Consider the following 27,511-nt stretch of genomic DNA (forward strand, 5'->3'; position numbering starts at 1 on the left):
TTTTTAATGCAGTGTTCCTCAAACCTTATTGACAAGTTAGTATTGTGCTGTATTAGGGGAGCTAATGGAAAGTAGTCAAAAACTGATAAAAGTGCAGGGTGTTAGAAATGGGGTCTCTAGTTGGCAGTCAGTTTGCACCCTGTTTAAATAGGGATCCTCACTCTAGTCAGGATAAGGGAGATACCTGCTCAGATAACCCCTGCTTCACCCCCTTGGTAGCTTGGCACGAGCAGTCAGGCTTATCTCAGAAGCAATGTGTAAAGCATTTGCACATAACACACAGTGATAACTGAAAACACTACAAAAGGACACCACACCAGTTTTAGAAAAATAGCCAATATTTATCTGTGCAAAACAAGACCAAAACGATATGTGCGTTGGCAATTCAAGGTGCAGGCCAGCGGCGTTGTTGCCGACGTTACGGTGGTTTATCCTCTTGAGCAGCACACAACACACAGTTCCCACTGCTGCAGGTCGAGGAAACTGAAGGCTTTGGTGTCCATGAGACTTCCAACAGGAAGCAAGCTCTACCCCAAGCCCTTGGAGAACTTTCTCAAGCAGGACACACAGAAAAGTTCACCCATTTCACTCTTTTAAGGCAGAAGCAGCAACTACAGGCCAGTCCAGCAAAGCAACACAGAAAAGGGACAGTACCCCTCCTCCAGCTCTTCAGCTCTTCTCCTTGGCAGGGGTTCCTCTTGATTCCAGAAAGATTCTAAAGTCTGGTGTTTTGGGTCTTCCTCTTATACGCCTGTCTGCCTTTCAACTTGCCAAACTTCAAAGCAAATTCTCACGTTTTTGACAGATCCTTCCTTGTCCAGGCCAGGCCCTAGACACACCCCAGGGGGTCGGAGACTGTATTGTGTGAGGGCAGGCACAGTCCTTTCTGGTGTGAATGACAAATCCTCCCTCCCCTCTCGCTCAGATAGTTCATCAGGATATGCAGGCTACACCCCGCCCCCTTTGTGTCATTGTTTAGAGAGGTGCAAAACAGCCCAACTGTCAAACTGACCCAGACAGACAATCTACAAACAGGCAGAGTCACAGAATGGTTTAAGCAAGAAAATGCCTACTTTCGAAAAGTGGCATTTTCAAACAGACAATTTAAAAACCAACTTCAATAAAAGATGTATTTTTAAATTGTGAGTTCAGAGACCCTAAACTCCACATTTTTATCTGCGCTTTAAGGAAATTTGAAGGCAGCCCCCATGTTAACCTATGAGAGGGATAGGCCTTGCACAGTGAATACCGAATTTTCCAGTATTTCACTGTTAGGACATATAAACTACACTACCTTAAACATGCCCCTGGGGCTACCTAGGGCTTACCTTAGGGATGCTTGACGTGTAGTAAAAAGGAAAGTTAGGCCTGGCAAGTGGGTACACTTGCCAAGTCGAATTGGCAGTTTAAAACTGCACAGACAGACACTGCAGTAGCAGGTCTGAGCCAGGTTTAAAGGGCTACTAATGTGGGTGGCAAGTGCTGCAGGCCCACTAATAGCATTTAATTTACAGGCCCTTAGCACTTTACCAGGGACTTACCTGTAAACCAAATATGCCAATTATGGACAAAGCAATCAACAGTACAATTTACACAGAGCGCATATGCCCTTTGGCACTGTTTAGCAGTAGTAAAGAGTGCAGAGACAATAAAACAGCAAAAACAGACCTGAAAAAATAGGAGGAAGAAGGCGAAAATTTGGGTGTAACCCTGCAAAAAGGGCCATTTCCAACGTAGGGGGACTGAAATTGTTTTAGGAAAGGAATCAAAAGTGACGAAGAGAAAATAAAAAAAGATTAAAAGGATAGGGAAACTGGGGCTGGAGGGAAATATATCATTACATTTAACACCACCACACAAAAAATGGCGAAAAGACAAATCCATAGGTCCCTCCCCATTCTTTGAAGGCTAGGCGTGGCTTTAAGTTGTCAACACAAGAAAGAAAATCCTTATCTGATATTTCATCTTTATTCCATATCTGCGTTATTGTCTCCAGCCTTTATCAACTCTGTAAAGGATCATTCTACTACCCGAGTGTAGACCTATGATTTACCATCTCTAACTCCCACAAATTGACTGGGGTAACAGATGGAGAGGCGTGTTCATTAATGAGCAGTTCTTACTTTATGGCCTCGAGCTGGCTTCTTCGTGCCAGCATACCAGGACAGAAGTTAAGAAAGAGAAGGCTCTGTTGGCCCTTTAACTGCAAATCTTGCTTAGTTGTTTTTGTTTCTGTGCACATATGCACTGTGCTTAGTTTTCCACCCACTCCCCTGACCAGTTTCTACAACTAATGAAGCTGTCTTCTTTGTCAGGTTTTTTTCTCCTTCTGAGATGGTAACTGTTGGAAAGAAAGTCTACTGCACAGTTTTTGTTATACTGTGCCTGCCTACCCTTGGCCGATTCTCATCACCCCTATTTGTTGTTCCTCAGTAAACTTCAAAATCAAGTGAATCCTTCAGAGGGTGTCCCTTTTACTGTGCCATTTTGATACATTAGAACAAGGCTGCTCTTTCAATCCACGCTATGTGATTTCCAACAGTGGTGTCAGGTTGTTTATAATTAGCACAAAATGTTTTATTGTACACCTTTGGAGACACATCCTACCAGCTAATGGGAAAGGTCACTTCAGTTCCCTACAACTGGATGTGGGCTCTTTGCCATGTGTATGGAATGTATTAAGTATGCCTGTCATTTATGGGTATAACTGAACTGGTGAGTGATGGTGGCTTATTGACCCCTACCCATTTGTGTTGATGATCTCCTTTTTTACTAGGATAGCAGGTCCATCTCTGATATTCCTTGTTTTCACTTACAGGTTTTCCTGTTCCCCCTCCTGATACCAGAGTACCTGGTGGGTGGAGGATGTTTGCAGGTAGCTGGTTCACCAGAGAAAACCAGATCCAAAACGCACTACTGATAGTGGCCCAAGGGCTTCAATTGTATACAGTTTGTGTTACTCCACATCACAAACGAAATCTTCCAAACAGTAGTGTTTGTGCTGATATACATAGTTTATTGAGAGAACCATGTCGTCAACCATTTATAGTTGAAATACAAATGTTGCTTCACATTTGTGAGAAAATATCAATGTCTGTGGAAAAGTCCACTCTCATACATTTTTGATGATATAACCTAAAGCATTTCAGGTGAAACACCCATCGTCGGGGGTAACTACAAATGAAATAATATGTAACATAAGTGTCAAGACTAAAAACATACAAAAATATACTGTGATGCCCGTATAAACCGTGAAACGGGTGCACTGTTGTGAATACTGTGTGCTGTAATTAGTGATGGAGGATATTACCACCTTAGTCCACCGCCTCCATTTTAATCTGCCAGAGATAACAAGGCCTAAAGCGTTGTAGTGATCTGGTTGTGGGCAGTGCAGCTACCACCCTGTGGGCCCCAGAACTGGGTTTCCGCCAGTCTATTCATGGCGGGGACCCTGCCATGAAAAGGCTGGAGGAAACTGAACTTGTGATCAGCGTGACGGCGCTGAACTCAGCACTGCCGTGGCTGAGCACGACTCTGACCGCTGCCAGACAGTCGGGAACCATATTCCTGGTGGGGATGCTGGTTCCCTACCTGTCTGACTGCCAGGATCGTAATGTGGCGGTCGGACCGCCAGCCTTGTAATGAGGCCTTAAGTCTCTCCATCTACTGAATAAATGGTTAAAGTGACGTTATAGTTAGGTGAAAATCGAACGTTTTAAACTAAAAAAAAAAATTGATAGTTATAGTTAATTGAAGTTGCAATAACTTGAGTCCTTGTCATGCGCTGCTTATGACCTCACATATTACTTTACCCATGACATCTTTGAAAACATCACTGATGACATCTGAAATAATATCATTGATAACAACATTTTGTGTGGTCAGGGTGCCCATGCGGACCACCCACAACCTGCGGTTGGGGGCTGTGAGCCCCTGCTGGCTCCATGGCACACACCCATCCTGGGTGCTAGGTGGAGCCAGCGCTGTTGTTTTACTCTCACCTAGATGGGAGCAGCTTTTTTCTCTACTCCCATTGGGTGAGAACAAAGCTGGGTTCTTTGCACGGGATAGTAGAGGCAGAGTGGAGGGTGTTCCAGCCCAAACTCTCCCGTCCGTGTCAGTGTCAGGTCCCTTGGACACTGCTCTCTTCGGGCCCTGGAGGATGTTGTCCCTGGTGCCCTCTTATGGCTCGGGGAGTGGGACCTAAAGCACGCCCCTTCCACATAATCACTAAATTGGCTCTAGGGAAGCAGGGTCACCTGCCCCTCGCCCCAGAAATAAAAATGTATCCGCCCTGGGAGGTGGCGTCCCCGGGGCATTAAAATGGCTTGGGGAGGTGGGGCTGCACACTCCTCTCCCCATATTAATGAAACTGTCCCCTTGGGTTGGGGTCCCTAGAGGCCTTAAAATGGCATGGGGAGGAGGGGGGCTGATTCCCCGAGTCCTAAATCGGCTGTAGTTGCATCTCTGCCTATGTGGTCACAACCAGTGAAATCTTACCTTTAGATCTGCCAGATCCATGGATCCTGCATGTCTCTATATATAAATACATTTTAAACCTTAATTTCACAAAAATGACTGAATGGATTTACACCAAATGACAGAAAGCTAACTTTTTCGATCAAGATTTAACTTTCTGCTAAACTTGGTGTAATTCCATCAGCCATTTTGACTGCAGCTATGTCTAATTTTTCTTTGGAAAATTGCATGGGAAAATGTATTGTAGTAACTCCCCTTTTTCTCGGTCCCCACTTCACAGATCACCCCTGTAACTTTTCATGAAGGCGCTGAGGTGGATGAGATTGTTTATGGGAAATTTTGTGAAGATTTGTCAAACGGCGCCAAAGTTATAAGCAAACCAAAACCTTTAATCAATTTTTTACGGAAATATGGACCTAACTATAATTAACCAGGGGCAACTACCAATGGGCAGTATATATAGAGAAACATATTTGGAGAATTGATATGAATTATTTAGAAATGAAGGCAGTATTTAAAAAATAAATAAAGATTTGGGTCAATATAGAAGACTCTGACAATGTGATTGATATATATTTCATTTAAACCTGAAGCATATTTCAGTAACTGAAGTTAGCTCTCATCTTAAACCAGATCAGCATTTCCCCAACTGTGGGTCATCAGCTGATAAGTGTTATAAATAAAGGTGCTTTACATTTTGTATTTAGCTTTTGCTGTGCTTCAAAGACAGAGGTCAAATGTCATGCTTTGTCTTCTGACAAATTGCTGCTTATTCTTGTAACGTGGGTGTTGGTGTTTATTTGTCTTTCCCTGACCTCAAAGTGAAATTAACTGTACACATATTTCAGAAAAAACAGCAGTTAGGATAGCAAAAATGAATCACTTTTTGGTATTCTGATGTGTGATGATAAACCAAGATTATAATTGAATCAAAACAAATCAAGACACTTTTACTTGGTGATGCGCAAATGATAAATAATCACTGAAACCCAATATCCCCACATATTTCCATTTGTGTACTATATAGTTTTAACAGTAAAAATGCCCATTTCAATGGAGCCGTTGCTGCCTGTAAATGACAGTGCTCTACTACACCATGCTTTAGTAATATCTTTGCAACAGCGTGCTCCAAGATGCACACCAACACCATTACCACTCTGATGATTTGCTACACTTTGTGTGAAGCTTCGATTTTTTTACAGTCTCTATGACTTTAGTGATATATCATTGATTTAGCAGCCCTACTCAGAAAATTGGTCCAGCACCATTGGTGCAAAGGTTCTTAACTATGTCCCTAAGTCCAGTTTTAAAACAAACTCTTGAAAGTATTCCCAAACAAGACTCCAGATAAACCTTTCACAGGCCTCGAAATAATCTACTCGCCCACTCACTATGGCGAGTGAGATTTTATCTCGCTGATCTTTTATTAGGACCTACTAGTGCGTTCTAGCAAGTGATCTTGAGCTGGAAAGGAAAAGGTGTTCTGTTCCTTCAAAAAATGAATGAACAATATAGATGCCTTGAAATCTTGTTCTATCTTGACACATTTTCTTTCTGTTCAAGAACAGAAGTCAAATCAGTTTTGTCTTTTTATCAATTGCTGCTTATCTTACCCTGAAAAATGGTGTTACTATTTATTCTCTTACCACAGTTAGAGGATGTTGTAACATGAGCTTTGTGACACTTATTGTGAACCAAAAGGCTGTAGGATGTCAGTTGTTTTCTAACCTACAACACTTAGATAGCTTGAAAATAAAAAGTACAAATATTTCAAAATATATCAAGAATTACAAACACACTTTTTTTGTAATTCAAAATTGTGATGCAAAGATTGAAAGAAATCAGAACACTTTACTTGCTGATGTCCAAATGACAAATATTTGCAGAAATTTGATTTCCAAACATTACTGTTTGTACACTATATTAGTTTTATCTGAAATACTGCATGTCACTTTGGAATTTTGTTGCTATTTCAAAGTACAATGTGGCAATTGGAAATTACAGTATGCTACCACTTCATGCTTTAGTTACGTATTCATTAAAAGTGAAAGTTTTGAACCATTGCAAGAGAAACATTCGTACCCCGCCCGATCTCAATGCTGGTAAAGAAGTAAGTGGCAAGTCAGATGTCATGTGTATACTATATGCGGCTACATTTATATTTTATATGGAGCAAACATTTATTCTATTAAACAAGTTTTTTTGTACAGCAGACATGCTGGACGAACATATATGAAAGGATACTATTATATGTGATGATAATAGTAGAAAATGTTGGCTAAATGAATTAAAAGTATGCCTAGGATCAAATAATTTGAAACCAGTTTATGGGTCAAGCGCTTTACAGCTAGGTCGAGTAGATTAATTTAAGTCACTAGACCTGCAGAACTGGTAAATTTGTTATGTTTTTTCGAGGCTTGGTCCAGTATTTGTTTGCTGCTCTTTTTTTCACTTCACAAAGCCATTGTCACAGAGAATGTGCTCAGTGTATGTCACCCTACATAATTACCCCACTTGTTTATAGACTTTACACATAAACTGAGAAATATGGAAGTGGCCTAATGGTTAGTGTTGCTGACTTTAGATCTGGGGAACCAGGTAAGAGGCCCGGCGTTGGCAGTGGGCAAATCACGTTTTCTCCTGTGCTCAAAATAAAATTTATTTTACCATCTATAATGTAATCTGGTGCTCATGTAAAGTGCTGTAATGCCCTTTGGCAGAGTTTGTGCTATATGAAATGTCAGTAAAATAAATATATGTGTGTGTATATATATATCTGCAGTCTTTACATCACTATTGTCCCAACCCTGTTGTGGCTGGCCTTGGTGGGGTCGCAGACCCCCATATAACACTTCCACAGTTTCCTTTCCGGATAACTCCATGTATCCCAGGTCCAAAAAGGAGAACAGCTGGGGCCACAGTCATCTCATGAAGCTTAAAAGATAATTTATTGATATGGCAACACCAAACGTGTTTCAGAAAACTCAGTTTCCTCGATCACGGGTAAACAAAATGCAATTCATCCACCATATTTAAAACACCAGTGCTCTTGTGCTTTCACCAGCACAAACAATGAACTATCATTATCAAACTTCCTTATTTTGGTAAAAGAAAATCGGCCATTGTGAAATGTGTTGCACACTACTAGTACGATTGATATTCAAACCCTCACAGATAAACATTAATAATTCCCATAGGAATGATCAAGTTTACACTTATATTATTCAACATTTATTTACTTATTAATATTATTTATACATATTTACCCCAGTGGGTTACCAGATAGCCTTTCCTTCTCTAAATCATCTAATGATATTGCTCTTTTCTGAAACCAACTAATGCATGCCTCCTGCTCCATAAGACAAATCACACATAACCGCCAAAGTGGGCATTTATTGCGGGATACAATAGCTCTTTTGCTTTTCTAATCCATAGTCAGGAAAACAGGTTTACCCAACATCACGAAGTCCATCTTTGTATTATACTTCAAAACGTGCACCCAACCTTTGAAAAAAAAAATCAGTTAAAATTCAACACGTAATCCGAATCAGCGTGAACCACCTAAACATTTAAAAGAACCAACTTCCAGTAATTCAATGTCCTGATACTTTCATTAATGCCAAATGAACTGCCAACTCTTCATCCTTAAGTCAAACAGGAGGTAGAGTGTTTAGGCTAATGATCAATATTGACTCTAATTTTCTCAACTCCAAAGTTCTATTGCCTCCCCTCTCATTCAGTGGAATCCTGTCCAAGACCACACATTTCAACTTGTTAATATTCTGATCATGATACATTTAAAATGTCTTGCCACTGGATAGGTTTTATCATCATGTGCAATCACTCTCATATGTTCCAGTATTCGCTTTTTTGCTGAGTGAATTGTACTGCCCATGTAAAATGTATTACATGGACACTGCAAAGCATATATACTAAATAATCTGAATTGCAGAATACATATTTTTTTATAACAAATGGTTTCAATGTTCCCAGGAAAATTTACCTCCCTACAATTTGCACTGTACTTACAAGCTTTGCAATTTCAGCAGATGACAATCCCACTGATAGGCTTACTGATCGCAATTTGTGGTTGTAAGCACTGACTCAAAGAATCTTTCAGTGACTTACTTTGCCTGAAGGTAAATCTAGGATATTTATCCAACACTTTGGCCAAAGTTTCATCTGTATGTAAAACTTGCCAAAACTTCAGAAATATCCTTTTCAATTAGCCCGTTTTATTGTGGAAAGTTCTGATAAACCTCATAGATTCACCTTCTTTCTCATCTACCTTTTTAGCCAACAGCAGATCATCTCTTTTAACTTGATTCACTTTTAACAATGCTTTTTCAATAGTCGACTCACGGCACCCTCATAAATCATTTTTGTCATGATTTCAATCTCTTAACCTCAGGCTATATCAGAACTACATTTTCTCCTTGCTCTCAATAATTCCCCATAGGGAATACCCTGCATCAGATTTTTTGGATGGTTGCTGCTTGCATGAGGAAAGCTGTTTCCTGCCGTTTTCTTTCTGTACAAAGCACTTTCCATTTTACCACTTACAATATAAATCCTCACATCCAGAAATTCTGTTGCTTCCGACTGAATCCCACATGTAAATTTCAGATTCAGAGAATTTTCATTAAGAATGGTAATGAATTGCAGAGCAGATTCAACACTGCCTTTCCAAGTGAAACAAATATAGTTGATGTACCTAACCCAAAGGACCACCTGCTCTTCAAACTCAACGATGTTCCAGACAGCCTGTTCCTCCCACCAGCCTGCATAACTGGGGGCAGAACAGATGCCCACCACAGTCCCTTGGGTTTGACAATAAAACACCTCATCAAAAAAAATATATATATTGGTAAGGCAAATATAGATCATGTCAAGTAGCATTTCTGTATGTGACAGATAAGACAAAGACTGGGCTCTCAAGAAATGTCTAATAGCCCTAATTCCATAATCATGGGGTATACATGTATAGAGGCTATTGATGTCAAGACTCATCAGGAGGAAATCATCCTCCCAAGTAACTTAATTAATTATCCTTAGAAAATCCAGTGTCTCTGATATGAGAGCAGCGTCTCCAGAAAGGGGCATATAAAAATATCTATATACTTAGAAGTATTTTCAAGTAAACTGCTTTTAGAAGAAACAATAGGTCTTCCCAGGGGATTATTTGCATTTATGTGTAATTTTGGTAAAAAAATAAATTGCTGTTATTCTGGGGAATTCCACTCTCAGAAATTGAATCTCCCATTTTGTCAACCCACTATCTCTCCTTTCAGTTTCTCAGAATATCTCAATTTCGCCTGTATCATCTCACCCCTACTCGAGATTTCATAACTGTTAACATCATGTAATTGCCTCAGGCCTTCTTTCAGATAAATCTCCCTTGACAACACAACTGCATTGCCACCCTTATCTGATTTCCTAATCACAATGGTCTTGTTGCTTTGCAATGGCTTAATCCCTTCTCTGTGTTGAGGTTGAAGATTATTACATTGAGCCCTGTTCTTATATCTCAATTTTCTCATTCCTCAATGATGCCCTTCTCAGAAACATATATGACATCATTATTAACAAGGGGCAAAAATGCTGATTTGGGTTTAAATCCACTCGGGAAACCCACCTCAGTATCTATTCCCATATCCATTAAATTTCAGACAGGATCAGAAATTGCATCTACTTCCTTATACAACTCACAGATGGTGTGTAACATCGCAACAACCCCTACCTGTAAGTTTGATAAATATATATATATATATATATATATATATATTCATATATTCCAAAATGCACCATTGAGCTTCGGAAATAGATATGAGGCCCTACCCCATACTCTGCTGCAGAAGTGGATTTCAGATTTGCTAAAATCACTGAGGTCAGCGCTAAGATTTTTCAGAAGCCCTAGGCCAGCACCCTGCGGAGATCTAGGGGGCCCACTTATTCTCATTTTGCTAACTCTGGTTATGAAGAAAATGGCCAAAGATAGACCCCCAACTGCCAGACACAGCAAGCTGGACAAATTCACAAAACCACTCTCTCAGGATGAGAATCCTGCCTAGCTCCCGCTTACTAACGCCGCTGCTTCGGTGACACCTTGCACGACATATGCTGCATTCGCCATATGCAATGAGGTTCTAATACACGCCATTGAAGACTCTAGGCATGCACTCAAGATCAAGATAGGGAAAGTCGGAGAGGATCTGATGCTTCTTCGACAGGACTTCTGCATCACCATAGACCATGTGATGGTGGCAGAGCGTTGCATCTCTTCCCTTGAGGACTCTGTCAATAAATTGGATCAAACAGTAAAATGATTGGAAACGGCAGGGGGCTCAATGGTGGTGACAATTGATAACACTGAGGGACACTCCAGTTGCAACAGTCTCCAGTTGGTGGGCTTGACAGAGGGGGCCAAGGGATCTCACCTGGAGTGTTTCCTGGAATTTTTTTTGAGAGAGTTTCTTCTGGACGACCAGTTGTCCAATTATTTTTTAATCGAAATAGCCTACTGAGCCCTGGCTGGGAAGCTACCTCTGGGAGCATCTCCATGGGCCATCATTGCATGTACACTAGACAAAATGCATGAACACTTAACTACTGGGACAGAGTCTTAATTCTTTGAACTGCTCATTCTCTGTCAGTCATGATATGAATCGTCCAAAATTCTGATTTCTCTGGACTACAGTAGGCTAGTCTAGACCCAGAGAAAGTTGTTTAATCTGGTCATGCAGAAGCTATGCACCATGGACATTTAATATATGCTCCTATTTCCAGCAAAGCTGCAAATTATCTTTCAAGGACAAACTCTGTTTTTGACCACCCTCACATGGCGTGGGAGTGGCTCAAAGAGTGCCCACCAAAAGTCAACTGCTACAATCACAAATGACCACCTGGGAGTCTGAAGATGCTGGACACTGAAGCACCATTAAAGCTGGCCCGTGGTAGTGCAGATGAACCAGCGAGGAGGCGCCCGCCAGAGGAAGCCTAGTTGTGAAGTAGGAATCCCTGAGGCCTTGAAGTCCTGAACTTTCGTTGGACTCAGAGGGAAAGAAGGCTGTCTGCCATGGCAGCAGAACAGTGGCTCAGCTACACCTGAACGCTTCAGAGACCAGACTGATGAAAAACCACAAGCATCATAAGCGCCCATGACCCCTGGATTGCTTTATCTTTTCCTTTTTCTCTTTCGTTCTTGTTGAGAACTCATGTTTGGGTGACAGATGATTCTGGGTAGCAAGCATAAGAAAAGCGCTAGATTTGGAGGGGATAATTTGTATTGTTGGTGGTAGGTATTCCTTGGTTATATACCTTTTCCCCTTATACACAAGGCATGCATTTAATCTCACTAATGCACAATGACAACCAGTGTCCTCTATACTCATTCAACCTTTTCACAAGCCTGCAATTTAAGGTAATAACCTGGAATGTTAATGGCCTGCTAGGCAAGATCAAGAAGGGTGGGTTCTTCCGATATGTTAAAAGGAAACCCCTGCAATTCTTCCCCTCCATGAGGCCCACTTAATGGGCACCAGCTGTCCTTTCCATGCCCGCTACTGCTACACTACAGTATTTCATGCAGGATTTAAGATTTACAAGGGGGGCTAGAGGGGTGGTGATCCTGCTACCCCACACCTGCCGACTAGTAATCACAAAATCACACTAAACTCACAGGGTAGTTTTGTGCGCCTGAAGGGCACCCTAGACGGGTGGCCATGAACCATGGGCAGTGTGTACTTCTCCCTGGCACTGATTACAGCCACACTCGAAGACCTTTCAGTAGCTTTACTCCACACTCAACTGGGTATGCTGATTCTTCGTGTGGACTTTAATACTATCATGAACAGATCCATGGATATCACATACACAGCCCCCTCCCCATAATCTTTAGCCCTCAGATTATCGACTTCTCCAGATCTTATAGACTTTTTCTGCATGTGGCACCCCCACAAAACTGCATGCACGTACTACTCTGTATCACACAAATACCATTCCCAAATCGACTATTATTTCATGCCGACTGGCTCCCTGCCCTTAGTCTTGAATGCCCATATCCTCACTTGAGGCCTTTCAGGCCATGTGCCGATCGAGGTTCACCTCAGAGCAACCCAGCCATGGAAGGTGATATGTGGAGATGTAATGTGTGGTGATTCACCCCCTCAAAGAAGCCATTGTGGACTATTTTGACCTAAACCAATTCTCAGTGGAGTCCCCAGTGTTTCTATAGGAAGCCTTTAAGACAATGATCCATGGGAGGAGGGCATTTGTGGCTGTGCGTGGTCTGGAACATGAAAAAGAGAAAGATATTACTTGTCCAGAAACCTAGATACTGGTGCTAGAATAATCCTCTGGGATGACCTCACCATCCAAACGCAAACAGTAGTACCTAAGGGGCCTCTGTGATACGCTCAAACGTAGGCTCCTTGATTCCTCCCACATTGCGGGATCACTTGCCTAATACTGATTTTATGAACAAGTAAACAAGGCCGGCAGAGTGATTTGTTTGTCCCAGAAGCCTGACGGTCCCTGTGTGGTCCTGGTGATACAAACGATCAAGGGCCAGATTACATAAGAGTTGGCAGGAACTGTGGAGACATTTGTAAGATATTACGGCACTTTATACGCCTATACCCCCAAAACTGCTTGAAATCTCCCACCTGATTACTGTAGCTCTCCACTCGCTTGCCCAGGCTCATCGAGAGGAGTTAGATGCATCCTCCATGTTGAAGGACCTACAGGAGGCTATCACAGCAACTCCTTTGGGGAAAAAACCCTGACCCAAACAACTTCCCATCCAAATTCCTATGGAACCCCATTTACTACTCCTCTTCTAAGAGGCAGGCCGAACAGCATCCCTTCTGGCTGACCTCAGGAGACTCACTATCACAACCATACTTAACCCAGGCAAACCATCAGTGCTCTGCTCCTCACATAGGCCTATCTCCCTCCTAAACATGGTGCCACAAGACTTGCCAATGTTATAAAACCGTTGATCCATAAGAATCATAATGGCATTTTGCCCGGCAGACGTACATGTCACTGCCTATGTAAGCTACAGATAGTCCTCTTACACCTGGATAAATTGCAGTGCCCAGCAGCCCTCCTCTTGGTCAACTATGCAAAAGTGTTCGACACAGTGCATTGGCCCTTTCTCTTCCATATACTACAACAAATGAATTTTGGTCCCAAATTCCTTGCTGTGGTTGGGATGCTATATGCCTCCCAAGTGTGGGAGTTTGAGTCAGTCGAAGCCTCCCTTTCCCAAGCAGTGAGGCACTTAACAGGCGGCCCCCTTTTGCCTCTTCTCATTGTTCTGGTGATAGAGCTGTTGATGTGCTAGATTAGAGCAGAAGCCCAGCTCTGTGGCCTCTGCTAGTCCCCACAACATGAGGACAGAGTTGCATTATATGCTGATGATATGATATTATACATACAAATCTCCCCCCCCCCCCCACCTTCCAACCCCCCCACCCCCCAAACGACCCTGCCCCATTCAGCTGCTGGATATCTGTGGATCCGCTTCTGGGTTACAGGTCAATTGAGAGAAATCTCAGTTCATAAAGCTTACGTGCCCGGCCCTCTTGCAGTGGCCAGATGCCAGACTGAAGGTGGCACAAGGATCTTCAAATACCTGGGCATCACTACAACGCTAACTCACAAACTGCCTGAGACTTAAACATTGTCCCGATTATGAAGTGGACCTAGGCCGACCTTGACTCCTGGTTCTTCCTCATGCTTCAACATTACCCATACACACTCCCCCAACCCCCACCCCCCCACCTGTTTTCCCAGACCTGCAGGCTGTGTTGACAAGAGTTTACTCGGCAGGTAAGGCACCCAGAGTTTCCTACACTAAATGCATGGTTCCCCCATACGAAGGAGACCTAGGCAACCCTGACCTTCGCCTTTACTACTGGGTGGCTCTTATGGTCCCCATGAATGACTGGCTCTTTAGAGACTGCCAAGACTCCTACTGGCGTCTGGAGCTATCTTACCTCGAGAAGTGGGGTGTCTGCAATCTCCTTTACGGCAATCATCCTCCTGCTGCACTCCTACAGATTTCCAGGATCCCCCAGCTGTGCTGGCGCAATGCCCTAGAGCATATTAAATGGCTGGGGAAAACTACGTCTCAAACCCATCCTGTATGAAGGGACGTGGCTAACAAATGTGGCTTGGTTGCAGGGCTTTTGAGGATGGGAAATGAAAGGGATTTTGGCAGTGGATGACCTGTGGGACCACAATACCTCTTTTGACCAGCTTCACACTGAGTACATGTTCCATAATTCCCAATTTTTCAGATCTCTCCTTGAGGCCCACCTGAGATGTTGAATGTGGTCCTGGACTTTAACCCACTGAAAGGGAAATTGACAATGGGCCCACTTGGGTGCCAAAGTATCTCCTGAGTGTACAGGTCCCTACTACCCAATATCCCAGAACCCCTCACAAAGCTCAGATTTACCCTCTGGCAGACTTGGGAGAACCCGGCGATGATGATGATTGGCGAGAAGCAAAAGTGGCCTCCCAAGTCCAGGCTCTCCCCTCTAACTTTAGGCTCATACCTTTTCACTACTTTCACCGAGTCCAGATAGGCTATGGCAAATGGGCTGGCCTGGTTCGCCATGCCGTACTAGTCATGGGGATATTGATGGATCTTTCTTCCACATGATATGGTATATGGCATACTAGACTTCAATTCACGCTTGTTTTACACAACTGCTGCAGACCTCTGCAGAACTGAGTCCCAGGGTGGTTCTCCTGGGGGTTATGGAGAAGTGGGCTGATGACACCAACGAGGGAAGGCTAGCAGGTATTGGCTACTTAATAACCTAACCTAATAGCCAAAGGGCATTTCTAGGAATTGGACGTCTCTGCCTCCCCTCCACCCAAAACTGAGTGGCACAGAGGAATGAACGTCTGTTTTAATGCAGAAAAGGAAATCTTTAAACGGCAAGGCTGTGCCAAAAAACATTAGAAGATATGGTGCCCCTAGGCCTTGGACTCCATGTGAAACAGGTACTAATGAGCAACTTATGGACTTGTAGGGCAAAATAAACTTCTGGAACCACATCTTGGGGAAATTGGGTATCATAGTTGAGTTAATTGTACCAGTTGCAAGCGGAAGATGTCATATTTTTCTTAATGTGACTTTGTGTGCCTATAGTACACATGTGACAAAAAAAGAACAAAAATATATTTGAAGGTTCCAAATGAGCAACGTCAAATACATATGGAATGTAAATCACATTTTATATTGCTCATATACTTTAAAGTCTTCAGTAATATTCAAGCTTTCCACGTTTTATCTTCGAAATGTTGCCAAAAGGCGTGATCTTCAGTAATATTCAAGCTTTGCACATTCTATCTTCGGAATGTTGCTAAAATGTCTTTCATGTTTTGGCATCTAAGACTACATCCCTCTTACCATGTAAGCTAGGTAAACTGTGTGTGATGATTGAACTGAACTGGGAAGATTGCGCGCATATCTAATTTTGAAATTGGATGACTGAACAAGTTATCTAATCATATCAAAATATGTGAGCTGGGAAAGTGCAGGCCCCTGAGCTCAGCATGTGAAGTCTGTGATTACGCATAAGACCACAATAGAGCACAGTTGGCAACCCCACTCCCCAGGAATGGGCAGTCATTTTGATCTAATGTTGTGATCTGTCATTGCAGTTCTTTGTCTGATGTGATCCCATATAGGTTGAGTCAACTTAAGGAAATTACCTTTTGACCCTCTCACACTGTTGTTTTTAAAACATATGCTATGGCTTCTGTTTAGGCAAGGTCACAGTTGGGTGCACCTGTTCTTTAATGCTGACTCCCCTTGGAGCGACTGTAAAGAGAGCACCCCAGAAAGCCAGGTCTCCAGCTCCGAACCCCTTTTTGCAGTTGAGATCCTCCAGCAAGTTAGGAGGTGAACAAATTTCTCTCTCCAGACTAAGAATGGCCATAAATCAGGTTTGTAATGGCGATGTCAGGTGTGTTTCTATGAGTTTTTCAGCGAAGTGAGTGCCCTTGACTTTTTCAACAGGACTTGATAATAGATTAACAATTAGTCATCTGTTATTCCTGTGCCTGGAACAGTCACTAGAGTAAATCAAAGTGAACCATTAACCAGCTTGGACATGCTATGTCTGTGCAATTTACCTTTCTTAATGGATAAGTCGCTAAAAGAAGAGTTGTATTTTTCCAGAATTCTTTCTATTGGAGTATACAGCTTATGGGAAAATAGTGGCGTTTAAATTGCATAATTGGCTTCTCTAAATCTAACTGATTCCTAAAGATTATTTTTTTATGCAGATTCACCCTTACTTTGGGTGTTTTAATTTCCTTTTTGATGTTCTTTCACATGACTCAGTTAAACAAATATCCAGCATTTATAACACAAAACACTTAAACGGCTTTATCAGTTAGAAGCAGCCACTGCCGTTTTTTCTATAACTGGATAAATATGTGAAGATAAACAGATAGCGCTTTTCCTATACACTTGCCGGCCTCTGCCCGCCTTGGGGCCTTTGGGCCTCACCATGGGAGATTAGATCGTTTGCCGCTGATGTTCCGGAGTGCACCCTACCAGGCTTTGCAAACTTGGCGAAGTACAACCCCTCAGCATTAGATGCTCAGTGTTAGCCATGGCGAGCAGTCATAGGCTTCTCAGGAAGGTAGTGTAGGGATGCTCGAGTACAGTGCTCAACAGTCACACAACAGTGCAATAAAGTATTATTCAACCCAGTACTTATTTTTCAACAGAGAAAGTACATTAATGCAGACTGGAACGTGAAACCTAATACAGCCAAAAACAGATTTGTGACCTTGAGTGCTAAATAATCTAGGTAGTCCATCCATACAGGGTAAGATATATCAGTGTGGTTGGAGCTCAGATGCAGTAGTCACTACTTGACAGGCTTGCGTTCGATTTCTTATGGTTCGGTCCTGACTTTCCTACAACACGCAGTGAACCAATCCTTAAGGTAGCTGCCCAGCTTCTGCCTCTCTCTCTTCCGAGAGGTGGTGCAGCAGTTGGCAGCTCTGTGGATGTGCTCAGGGACTGTTGCTGGGCTGCCCGCCCGGGAGATGTGAAGTCTGCAGTCTGGTTCATCGCAGGTAGATGAGGCCTTGCATTGGCTGGCTGCTCAAGTCCTGCACAGGCTAGATCTCCTGGTTACGACACAGACATTCACAGCCCAAGCCCTTGATATTGATGGGGCCTTGCACTGGTATATACTCTGGTGACTGTGGGCCTGATTTAGAGCTTGGCGGTAACAGTCCTGCCATGGACTTTTCAACTGGAAACCCGTCCGCAGCTGTGACAGTCCCCCCCACCTTGTTTAGATGTTGGCAGTCCCACAGACATAAACCCAGAGTGGAACTGCCGTCTTGGCGAAGAAATACTGCTTGGGTTGATGGCAGGAGAGGGAAAAGGGGATGTCAGTGGAAACCCAGACACCCCTCCTGCAGTGCAGATTTGAATGTGCCTTACTGCCAGGAAAAAAGTAGCGGTTTGACCTTCACGTTGGAGTTGGCGGATGGAAGGGGGGAGGGGTGAAAACTCACCTTTTTCCCCATTCCACCCTGTCTTTGACTGGACACGACTGGAAAACACCTGCCGTCACTGCTGCAACTGACCCACGGAGAAAACATGGCCCCTGTCTCCGAATTCGAAGATAGGAACACCGCATTGCCAGGGTACATTGGGTGGGCACTGCACAGGAGGTCGAGACCACTGCAGGCATATACATGTTATAGTCATTTTTTTAAATCACTGTGACATGCATATGTGGGGACACAAGTCTGTCCGACACAGATGGGGACACACTGGTACACAACACATATTGCACACATACACAGCTGTCATTATGGTGCCAGTATTCAAATGAATGCTGGCACCACAATGACAATACATTCACACCTGTCAACTGTGTCCATGTGTGCACATTGCCAGTGGACCTGTACCTGTCATGTTGTGCTGTGAGTTTAGTGTGTGTGTGAGTGAGTATGTGTAAATGCGATGCGATTGGCTGGTGGAGGGAGCTGGAGTGGGTGATGTGGTTGTGTCTGTATGTGTGTCACTTGCATGTAAGACCGATGTTGTGTTGCTGTGTGACACATTCAGGTGAGTGTGGTTGTATGGCGGACGTGGTCATGATGTGTGTAGTTGTTTGTGTAGCTGAGTGTGTAGTTGTGTTTGGTTGTATTGTGTGTGGGTGCAGTATCAATGGTGTGTGTATGTTGTGTCATGGATGTATGTCAATGTGTGTTTTCGGCATGTACGTGTTGTGTTGGAACGGCAATGGGTTATTGTGTGAATGTGGTGTGCTGTGTAGTGCGTGGTAGACATATGGCTAAGGTACTGTGTGTGTGTCACTTACCTCTCTTTCATAGCCCCTGCCATTGTGTGAAGTCCATTGGGTCCCACCGTCGTCTCACTCCGTCAGCAATCCGCCCTCAGTCAATCCGCTTGCAGAGCTGTAACATCTAAATATGGTGGGCGGAAGACCGTTGACTTGACTGTCTTCTCGGGTCCGTGGCCAACGTGATTTAGCAGCGCGATCGCCAAGATCTAAATTGGACCCTAAGTGGTCAGGCTCATGCTAGGCTGATACTTTGGTGGTGATGCGGCCATACACAAGCTGTTTCTCTTTACTGACGATCACAGCCCCCTTTGGGCCTCTGCAATAACGGTATCAAATATTGTGGTTGCCATCCGCATATGCTTGAAAGAAACTGCAGGCCCAAAGACACCGGGGTTCTTGGATCTCTCTTCTGCGTGCTCCACAGACACAGTGGACATGCTGCACCTTACTTTTCCTGGACAATCACTTGTCCTGCAAAGTTGCCAGGCTCCATCCCTCTCAGTAGGCAGGCTTCTAGGTGCTTAGAACAGGTTTACAGCTCTTCTACCATGAAGTCAGACTCTGGTGATGTCCCCTCACCTTTTAGAAGTTGCGTGTCAGTCAGCTGCAAGCTTTGGTTGGCCAGTAGTCCTCTGAGTGGTCTTTTGTGCACTGCTTTCCTTGGCCATATTGGTCATAGAACTGAAACAAGTGGAGATGTGATATCTGACTTTTATACGGGAAAGTCACACAGGAGATGTATACTGTGTGCATCTTTCAAACCAGTCTGGGGGGGCTTTTTTAAGTGTCCTTTCCAGGCTGTTCTCCAGAGTACAACCTTTGCATTGTGTGATGCTTCTCACAGCAAGGTACTTTCCAGCCTGGATCGAAGATTTCTGCACTTGGATGCCATCATCCAACTGAAAGTGTAATCAGGTAAAAACACAAAGTTGGGCCTCATCTAAAGGTTCCACTCGCCCTGCACAACAGAGTCTACAGTCCCACTCCTTCCATTTATCTGATGGTAGGAGCCTGATCGAATTTCTGAAGGAGTCCGGTCTCCAATCCACTGAATTCAGTTTCTGGGTCTCCTCAGTACTTAATCTGAAATGGTGAATGCAGGTGGGGCCCCAGGAATTATTTTTCATCTAATGATCCAAAGCATGAGAGAGAAAAATTCACCAGTGGGTACGGGGAAAGAAGAGAAAGACAGAAAAACCATGAGAAAGGGAAAAAGCAAGGATAAAGGACAGCCTGCAAATAAAAGATAAAGGGGCAGGGAGTTCTTGGTTGTGGATAGTGGATTAAAGAGCCACAAGGTGGAATGCAGACTATGTATCCTTGATATTTAACACACTGACATTCATGCACCGGCCTTGGTTTGTTTATTAGAACTTTGGCTACTGCACTTATTCCTTTGTAAGTTATGCACTAGGTCTCGTACCTCCAGCCTGCCGCATGTCAGCAATACACTTCCACTACCTGGGAAAGCAATCTCTCCTCCACCTTGTGCAAAGACCAGGCCTGGGGTATTCAGGATGGATGGATGGATGGACGGACGGACCCACCCCACACACACACACACACACACACTTGGGATGTCATCTCTGGGAACTGGGTACGTGTCTAGAAGCAGAACTTTACATAAGTGCCTGCACTGTGCTGTGTACTAAACCCATGACATGGACAGTAATCCAGTGTTAGTGAGGGCACACCTAGTGCACCCCTCCTAGTCACAGGAAAAGTCCAATACTTTACTTACGCCAAGGGAAAGACTGTGAACATGCTAGATGAACATGATTCTAGAGCCAAAAGTCAGGATACCAGATACATGCAGTCAAGCACTCTGTAGGGGAACACAACTGTATTTCATGCATAGGTCATTTCTGCTCAAGCACTTTCCTTAATGAATATGTACCAGGTTAAGACTTTTTTTCATCAAAATAAAAATGTTATTGGTTGGATACACATTTTAGTATAGCTTGCACATATTTAAAATAGCAACAAGTTGTATTATTCTACATCATTAAGCATTTCAATTAATGGTTCAATTTTTCAATTAGTCAAGCTAAAATCCTGGAAATAACGGGATTTGGGGCCAGATGTAGCAATCTTCCAAATTGCGACTTGCAATTTGCGAGTCCCTGCGACTCGCAAATTGCAACTCGCAATTTGGAATGCAGTACGGTGTCTCAGACACCGACTGCGACTCGCTATGGGGTCGCAATGACCCACCTCATGAATATTCATGAGGTGGGTCGCAAATTGCGGCCCCATAGCGAGTAGAGGCACTCGCAAACATGGAGGCCTGCTGTAGTCAGCAGACCTCTGTGTTCGTGACTGCTTTAAATAAAGCAGTTTTTTTTTGTTTTAAGTGTAGCCCGTTTTCCTTAAAGGAAAACGAGCTGCACTTAAAAAAAAAAACCGAAACCTTTAGTTTCGGTATTTTTTCAGGGCAGGGAGTGGTCCCTTGGACCACTCCCTGCCCTGAAAAAATATTTTTGGGTCCAGTCACAAACTGGAAGGGGTCCCATGGGGACCCCTTCCAATTTGCGAGTGGGTTACCATCCACTTGAAGTGGATGGTAACTGCGACTCCATTTGCGACCGCGTACGCGGTCGCAAATGGAATTGCATCCCACTGCGAGTCGCAAATAGGAAGGGAACACCCCTTCCTATTTGCGAGTCGGAAATGCATTTTGCGAGTCGGAGCCGACTCGCAAAATGCATTTCTGCATTCCGGTGAGGCTTTTGCGACTCGCAAACGGCGTTTTTGGCCGTTTGCGAGTCGCAAAACCCTTGCTACATCTGGCCCTTAGTTCTGACAAGATAAATAGGCAAGGTACCTGAGCCAGTCCAGACTAGTCTGTGTGCCCATCAGGGAAGGGAGTCTATGAATTGCGCCATCTACAGTGGGAAAATGCAATCTCTAGATTTGAGAAGCAGTGGAACTACTGGAAAATGCAGCACATTTGCTTGCCTCTGGCACTCTGCCTTCCACCTGAGAAAGAGGATAAGCAATACCCTCCTCAACCATTAACTGTGTCATCTGTTTTGCCTAGACACAAAATAGTCTTACACACAAGTGTAAAAAAAAAAAAAAAAAAGCTGAGGCGGTCCAAGATTGGAACATTTGTATGATTGCCATTCTCACTCCAGGCCAGGCTTAAGCTGAGGAGACCTGAAGGCCCTTCTTGCTACTTGACCTAGAACAGGAGGAAACCTACTTGTTTGCACAAGGAGCTGGACTGTGCCTGTCAGGATGACTTTTCACATTTCTGAGGATACAGCCCAAAGCCCAGTAGACTAGAAAGCATTTCAGGAGGACTCTCAAGGGATAGACTGCACAGGAACCACACGGTCACTACTGTCATCTACCCAGGAAAAATAATAACTATAAGAGGATGGAGGAACTGCTTCATCATTATCTTTGTCCTGGCCATTTTGTTCCCCTACTTTCTGTTTCTTCACACCAAGACAGTGGTCCATTAATTCCGTGGCCTGCAGAACAGTTTTAGTTCTGGAGGAATAACCACTGAAAGTTGCAGTCTTTTGTGGTGCTTATGAAACCAGTGGTTCCTGATTACCTGTGATGACCAGTGACATACTAGACTCCTGCAGGACTTCTGCAATATAAAATCTTTACCAGGTTTGGTAGAAACAAAGAACCACCTGAACCTTTGGAGATTGGCTTTGAGGGGGACTGGCAGACTATTTTTCTTTCATTCCACAACTTTAACTTTAGTGACCAAGTTGTCAGTAGTTCCTGAGAGTGAGAATCCAGTTGTTTGGGTGGGAGTTTTCAGGCTTGCATTTTTGTAAACCTGTGGATTTTGACTATTCTGTTTGTGATGTCTGCTTTTTTTTTCTAGAGCGTCCATGAGTACCAGTGGCTGCTACGTCAAACTAAAGCCTTGAGTATCTCTATTTATGCCCTTGTGTATCTCTATTCCTTCAAAACCTTTTGTGAGCTGAATGACCAAATTGTGTTCAAATATGGAATCGCCCCACATCATCTAACTTTGGCTAACTTTGGTAATACGGCTCGTTGTTGGACAGAATTCTAGCGCCTCTCGTGATGGAGCTGTAATAATATTTTGGGTAGCGGCTTTGGCTCTGAAGGTGCTCGAATGCTCTGGCTTTTGAGTGTATACCACTGATAAACGGCCTGCTGCACACAGTTTAGGGCCCAATAATTTCTGACTGCTGTAGGAACCCAGTATAAGATCACACATTAATTATATATTATTTTGGAGCTACCTTTGTGGCTTTTGTTTGAGTAAAATGTGAGTTCTCCTTTTCTACCCCTATTCAACATGACATTACTTCTATAAATAAAATAGAATAAGGTTAATGTATCAAGCAAAGCCCCCTTCAGAAAGCTCAGAATTTACCTTGGGTATTAAGTTGGCTATAGCCCAGGAACTTATTAAGCAGCATTGAATTTCTCACTTGTGATTTTATGTATGACCAAAGTAAAATTTTTGGTACCCAATGAGGTGTTACATAACCTCTTGACCTACATGACAGGTGTAGGAAAGTACCATCTTTCTTGGCATTTTACCTCCATTTTTACCTGTATGTCAGTATGTTTTTGTCTGTCTCACTGGGATCCTGCTGGTCATGACCCCAGTGCTCATTGTGTGTGTGTGTGTGTGTGGTGCTTAACTGTGTCACTGAGGCTCTGCTAATCAGAACCTCAGTGCTTATGCTCTCTCTGCTTTTAAATTTATCACTATAGGCTAGTGACTTCATTTACCAATTTCAATTGACACATTGGGCCCCCCTTATACGTCCCTAGTATATGGTACCTAGGTACCCAGGGCATTGTGGTTCCAGGAGATCTTCATGTGCTACAGCATTTCTTTTGCCACCTATAAGGAGCTCAGACAAACCCTTTCACAGGACTGCCACTGCAGTCTGCGTAAAATAGTGCACACATTATTTCACAGTAATTTTCACTGCACTTAAGTAACTTAAAAGCCACCTATATGTCTAATCTTCATTTAATGAAGGCTAGGTGCAAAGTTACTAAGTGTGAGGGCACCCTTGCACTAGCAAAGGTGCCCCCACATAGTTCAGGGCCAATTCCCAGAACTTTGTGAGTGCGGGGACGCCATTACACACGTGCACTACATATAGGTCAATACCTATATGTAGGTTCACAATGGTAACCATGAATATGGCCATGTAAGGTGTCTAAGATCATGGAATTGTCCCCCCATTCCAAATCTGGTATTGGGGAGCCAATTCCATGCATCCTGGGGTCTCCACCATGGACCCCCAGTATTGCCAAACCAGCTCTCTGAGGCTTGGAATGCAGCTACAGCTGCTGCCACCTCACAGACTGGGTTCTACCCTCCTGGGGTCTGAACAGCTCAGTCCCAGGAAGGCAGAACAAAGCATTTCCTTTGGGAGCAGGGTGTTACACCCGCTCCCTTTGGAAATAGTTGTTACAGGCTGGGGAGGGGTAGCCTCCCCCAGCCTCTGGAAATTCTTTGAAGGGCACAGATGGGTCCCTCCTTGCATAAGCCAGTCTACACAGGTTCAGGGACCCCTTGTCCTTGCTCTGGTGCAAAACTGGACAAAGGAAAGGGGAGTCACCACTCCCCTGTCCATCACCACCCCAGGGGTCGTGCCCAGAGCTCCTCCAGTGTGTCCCAGACTTCAGCCATCTTGCTTTGCAAGGTGTGGGGACACTCTGGAGGCCTCTGAGTGGCCAGTGCCAGCAGGTGACATCAGAGACCCCTCCTGGTAGGTCTATACCTGGTAAGGTAGCCAGTCCCCCTCTCAGGGCTATTTAGGGTCTCTCCTGTGGGTTCTTTTCAGATTCTACTTGCAAGTTTCCAGCAGGAATCCTCTGCAACTACTACTTCATCCTCTGACCTCGGATCAACCGCAGACTGCTTGAGGAACTGCTTTAACAACAACAAAGTATCCAGAAGGGCTACTTTTCCTCTGCAACTTCAGCTCCAGCCAGCAACTACAACTGTTTCCACGGTGTGCACGCTCTGAAGGACCGAAGAAATCCCCCGTGGAGTGACGGAGTCACTCCCCTGCTCAGACAGGCACCTTCTAAGTCGACAACCAGTTCTCTTGGACTCCTCTCCTGACGACGAGCATGCTTTTTGGAACACAGAGGGTGGACGCCATCGACAGACTGTCCTGAGGTCCTGCTGTCCCAATTTAGAGGAGGTAAGACCCTGCCTTCCCCGAGAACGACAGTACCCCTGTGCACCGTGTCTTCTTCACCTCCTGAGGCCTCTGTGCACTATTTGCTAAATTCCTTCGTGCACAGCCTGGCCCAGGTCCCCAGCACTATCTATCCTGCGATGCTCAACTCACTGAGTTGATCCCCGGTGGCGTGGGACCTTCCTATGTAGTGCTGCACCAACCGTATTTTGCACCTCCTTTGTCCCCATGTCCTGGGACTCCCCTAGGTGCTATCTGGTGTTCTGTGGGCTCTCTACAGTGCTGAGGCCCCCAGATCCCTCCTGGGTCCAGATGGCGCCAACCTGACGCAAAACGTGACTTTGTCGGAACCAGGGCTTGTTGAAGGAATCCAGTGCCAAAACTCGCCTGCATCCAACTTCTCTTCATGGGACATCCAGTGCATCATGCAGGAACCTGCTGACATCTTCCTTGGGTGCATTTCTGCAGTCTTCGTCCAACTGGGGACTCTTCTTTTGCACCCTCTTTTGGGTTGGCAGGGGCTCCTGTCCTTCCTGGAACTTCTTTCGACTTCTGGACTTGGTCCCCTTCCTATGCAGGTCTTCAGGTCCAGGAATCCACCATTTGTTGTTTGCAGTCTTGCTTGGTTCTTGCAATAACTCTAATCACGACTTTTAGTGTGTCCTAAGGAAACTTGCAGTACGCTACTCCTGTTTTTCTGGGCTCTGGGGAGGGCTATTTTTCTTAGCTTTACTATATTCTTACTCTCCCAGCGAGACTCTACACACTAAACTTGTCTACGGGGTAATTCATGATTCGCATTCCACTTTCTTAGTATATGGTTTGTGTTACCCCTAGACCTATTTTCTCCCATTGCATTCTATATCATTTACTATTGTTTGCACCTTCTATGTCTAATTACTTACCTTATTTTGGTGTCTAGTGTATATATTGTATATAATACTTACCTCCAGATGCCTCTAAGATATTTTTGGCCTTGTATCACCCAAATAAATACCTTTATTTTTGGTAACACTGAGTATTGTCTTTACTTGTGTATAAGTACTGTGTAACTATAAGTGGTATTGCAGGAGCTGTGCATGTCTCCTAGTTCAGCCTAAGCTGCTCTGCTATAGCTACCTCTATCAGCCTAAGCTGCTAGAACACTACTACATTTCACTGATAGGGGATAACTGGACCTGGTGTAAGTACCCAAGGTACCCACTACAAACCAGGCCAGCCTCCTACAACAGGACCCTTTGCAAACGAATAGAGTGTTGGGAAATTGAGGGACAAGGAGGCATGGAGCAGAAGGAAAAAGATTTAGCCTAAGTGGGAGAGGCAGCACAATGAAATGATCTCTGTCTGATTCCAATCATAACAAATGATTGATCTAGTGCATAATCGTTAAATTAATTTCTCGTATGTGGCAACCTGCAGGCAAGTCAAGAAGTGAGCAAGATATTTACAATAGTAGCTTGGTCAAGGGCAGGTTCAGAAACAAAGATGGTTGCATCAAGGTGGTCCTTGAGAAACTAAAGCGTTAGCAACTGGTGTCGGGGTGAAAAGGAGCGCACCTTACTCCATTTAAGTCCTCATTTTTTAAAATTATAATTTAAATAGCACTACAACTGCTCCTTAGGAGGCATCCTTGTGCTTAGCAAGAATACAAGGCCACTTAATATTAAATATAAATAATATGAACAATGTATAGCCTCTCTGCTTTCTGCATAATTGCTGTGCCTCTCTTTACAGGTGTCCCCTTACAGAGCAGTGGCAAGACAGAGTTGTCCATTATGACTTCTGTAAGACAGAGAAAAGGAGTCAGATTTTCGGAATCTGGTAAGGATCCTCCAGCACAGGAGAAATCACTGGTCCCTGGTGTAGAGGTATCTTCTGGTAAGTGTTTGAAGTAACCATGATTAAGTGGCATCTTATCACAAACCCCTCTTTTGCAGTAATAGGAGGTAAAATCTCCGCCTACTCAGCCTTCACCCATAGTTGTGCCTCACATGTTTATTCGTTAGTCTGTGAAATTTTAGAAAACTATTTTTTGAGCTATTTAAAAAAATTTAAAGTCTTATTTTGTATATGCAAGCACAGTTCCTGTGGTCTTCTTAGTAATCTTTTGATTTCTTCTTACTGATAACGCATTCTGAAAATTATGTATACAGTTCAGAATACCGTATAAGTGTTAATGTCCGTCTGTTAATTTTACACTAAAAATGAAATAAGTGGAATGAATTATTCGTTCCTCACACTGTTTACTTTCTCACCTTAGGGGCAAAACTCAATTGTACTGGGGTGTTCATTGTAGTTTCTGGCTTCCAATTAAGTGTGCAGCATGATTGATTGCCTTATGGTCATACTTTTCCCACTATCTATTCGTATAGAACTTCACTCTGATTTTATTGAATCTCTGTGAAAATCTGAAACCGAAAGAATGTTTTATCAAGAATATCAAGATTTTTAAGATTCCAGCTGAGGCTCCCTCAGTGCTCTTTTCACACTCATTTAACA

The 27,511-nt window shown here is 43.7% G+C and overlaps 1 protein-coding gene across 1 annotated transcript in view; it reads left to right on the top strand.

Moving 5' to 3' along the window:
- DPY19L3 (dpy-19 like C-mannosyltransferase 3) overlaps positions 1-27,511 on the top strand; it is a 482,898-nt gene that overhangs the window by 23,052 nt on the left and 432,335 nt on the right. Inside the window, exon 2 of the mRNA XM_069217640.1 lies at positions 26,747-26,890. Coding sequence (XP_069073741.1) covers positions 26,788-26,890 — 103 coding nt within the window. The 5' untranslated portion in view covers positions 26,747-26,787. The remainder of the gene's footprint in view (positions 1-26,746; positions 26,891-27,511) is intronic.

Source organism: Pleurodeles waltl, chromosome 12, assembly GCF_031143425.1.
Source record: "Pleurodeles waltl isolate 20211129_DDA chromosome 12, aPleWal1.hap1.20221129, whole genome shotgun sequence".
Taxonomy (NCBI): Eukaryota; Metazoa; Chordata; class Amphibia; order Caudata; family Salamandridae; genus Pleurodeles; species Pleurodeles waltl.